Consider the following 2,746-nt stretch of genomic DNA (forward strand, 5'->3'; position numbering starts at 1 on the left):
CTGCCCGCAGCCCCAGAGAGGAGCAGGCTGAGCATCCACATGGCCGCCTCGCAGAGCATCTCCTCCTGCCCCCGCACCCTCTGGAAGACCCTCTTCAGAAACATCCTGCTGGCCGGGGGCACCGGCTCCTGCTCCGGCCTGTGCCTGCGGCTGAAGAAGGAAATGAACGAAGTGGTCTCCCCTTACCTGAGCGTGAAGGTGGGTGCCGGGTCTACTCCTGCTGGCCTTTCCTTGTCCGTTCCTCAGGGGCCCGGGGTGCCTGTGTCCAGCCTGCGCAGCTCCAGGCAGGTGTTGGGGCAAGGGGGAGGGGTTCAGGAAGCAGGACGGACACCAGCAGGGTGTGCTCCAGAAGCCACCACGCTGGTGGGGGCAGCACTCACAAGTGGGCTCCTGTGGCGGCAATCCCATGTTCCAATGAGCAGAGAGCTGTGCAGGCGCAGGCGTGAAGGATGGGGAGCTGGGGGGGCGGTCGGCAGCAGAGCCTATGAGGATGGAGGAGACAGACAAGACCCTCCTCCACGTGGCAGTGTCCCCTAGGGTCACAGACAGGCAGAAATGTCCCATTTCCATTCTGTCCACCGTGGTAGTTGAGATTCCGTGCCCTGCGGTCAGCCAAGTTGGTCAACCCATTGGCAACATGGCGCCAAACTACCCTGCATGGGAAAGGTGAACATTCTGGTGATGCTCCCGGGGAGCTGCCGCGTTCCTCTCCCTTCCGTCCTCTCCTTCTCTCTCCCTCTGCTTTCTCTTCTTCTTCATCTTCTTCCTCCTCCTCCTCTTCCTCCTCCCCTCTCTTCCTTCAAACATGTTTTTGAAATTACCCATGGCAAACCCATTGGCTATTTTTATTTCTTAAAAATTTTTTTATTGTGATCTGAGTGAAGGCTTGCAAAGCAAACGAACGCTCCCCCTAACAACGCAGGCACACGTGGATTGAGCAGCCCCCCGATGGGGCCTCACTCACTCCCGGTACCTCCGATGTCCAAGCTGCCTCCATCCCAACCCGCTGAGCCTTGTCTCTGGGGAGGGGCTGCCATTCTGATCTCAAATGACCGACGCTTTTAAGGGGTGTGTACCTCCCTGTGGGGCGAGAGGGTCCCCACACTCGAATGGGTCCTCAGGAGTGACTTTGGGATTGTGGAAAATGATGCAGATGGAAAGACGGACAGCGGGGCACAGGGCTCCTCGTCCCTCTGTCAGGACCAAGAGAGTAAATGTAGTTTCCAATGGATGGATGTAATGGGGCTTTACAGAGCTTTCAAAGGGCATGTATGTCATACCGTGAACGTATTACACAGTCAGTGGGTAATGTCATAAGCGGATAACATAATAAACAAGCAATGAGGTGAGTCATCCTCTTGACCTGCGGTTCTCAATCCTCCTAATGCCGCAACCCTTGAACACATTTCCTCATGTGGTGGTGACCCCCAACCATAAAATTATTTTCGTTGCTACTTCATAGCCGTCATTTTGCTACTGCTATGAATAGTCGTGTAAATATCTGATAGGCGGGATGTATTTTCATTGTTACAAATCGAACATCATGAAAGCATAGTGATTCATCACAAAACAACATGTAATTAGACAAGTAAATGACATTTTGTCTTGAAGCATGGTGCAGCATGGGTAACAGTCTTCACACTGGGTACTCGTAGGTGGGTGTATCTGCATGTGGGTGGACCCACCTGGAGACGGATAGAGGAGTGGTGTCTCAGTTCCTAAGACTATCGGAAATATGTGTTTTTCCGATGGTCTTAGGCGACCCCTGTGAAAGGGTCCTTCAACCCCCAAAAGGGTCACAGCCCACAGGTTGAGAACTGTTGCTCTTGACCTAGTGTTGGTTGACCTCAAATGCCTCTGATCCCTCCCCTGGGGAGCAATCTGTGATCAATATCACAAGACACGCCAGAACAGAGTTGCTGCACTTTATGGTGGGTTCGCCTATAGAGCCTGACTGCTCTTATCTACCTCCAGGCACAGGGACTAGCCGGATGCATGAATGATTCATCTTATATGGTAGCTCCTTCATGGCTGCACCCTAGGGTGGGGTGGGGGTTATCGGAGGGACTGTGTCCAGTCATGAGGATGTCTATTAAGATTTATTTATATCATAACCATGAGGGTCTTCCCCCAGGAGAGCCAAATTTCCAGACCCCTCACTGTGAGCAGAGAGGATTTAGCTGCACTGCATTCTCGCCCAGTCCTTCTGTTCACTAGTGTGGGTCCCCCTTACAGACCTGTCTAGTGTTTGGTTGGAAACTGAGACACAGGGGTGATTCGGTCCCGGACTTGAAGAGTGTCCAGTGCCACAGTGTCCAGGGCGCCACAGCCTCTACCTGACCAGTCATCCAGCCCTTTCCATGATTTAGTCTTGTTCCAACGTGTCTCCTCGCTCTATCCAAGGACCTGCTAAAGCGATCAGTTCAAAACCACCAGCCACTCTGAGAGAGGCCTTCTACTCCTGGAATAATTTATGGTCTCAAGAAGCCCAAAGGCGCAGTCTGCTCTGTTTCTAGGCCACCGTGAGTCCAACGAGACTACATGGCGGTGAGAGAGGGCGAGCCAACGTGACCCCTTTCCGAGCTGGTGGTGGTGGAGGCCTCAGGGTTGTGGGGACTGACGTCAGCTCACGTGGCCCGTGGGGACTGACGTCAGCTCACGTGGCCCGTGGGACTGATGATTCCCATGGGTCTTTCATGTTCTTCACTCTTCTTTGCTCTAAATGGGAAGAGACCAATAGATAATT

The 2,746-nt window shown here is 53.3% G+C and overlaps 1 protein-coding gene across 1 annotated transcript in view; it reads left to right on the plus strand.

Moving 5' to 3' along the window:
- Positions 1 to 2,746, plus strand: part of LOC105979596 (actin-like) — a 29,703-nt gene that overhangs the window by 21,825 nt on the left and 5,132 nt on the right. The window contains exon 7 of the mRNA XM_013007468.1: positions 11 to 198. Coding sequence (XP_012862922.1) covers positions 11 to 198 — 188 coding nt within the window. The remainder of the gene's footprint in view (positions 1 to 10; positions 199 to 2,746) is intronic.

Source organism: Echinops telfairi, unplaced genomic scaffold, assembly GCF_000313985.2.
Source record: "Echinops telfairi isolate 266 unplaced genomic scaffold, ASM31398v2 ScPeMD7_7417;HRSCAF=8455, whole genome shotgun sequence".
NCBI classification, from domain to species: domain Eukaryota; kingdom Metazoa; phylum Chordata; class Mammalia; order Afrosoricida; family Tenrecidae; genus Echinops; species Echinops telfairi.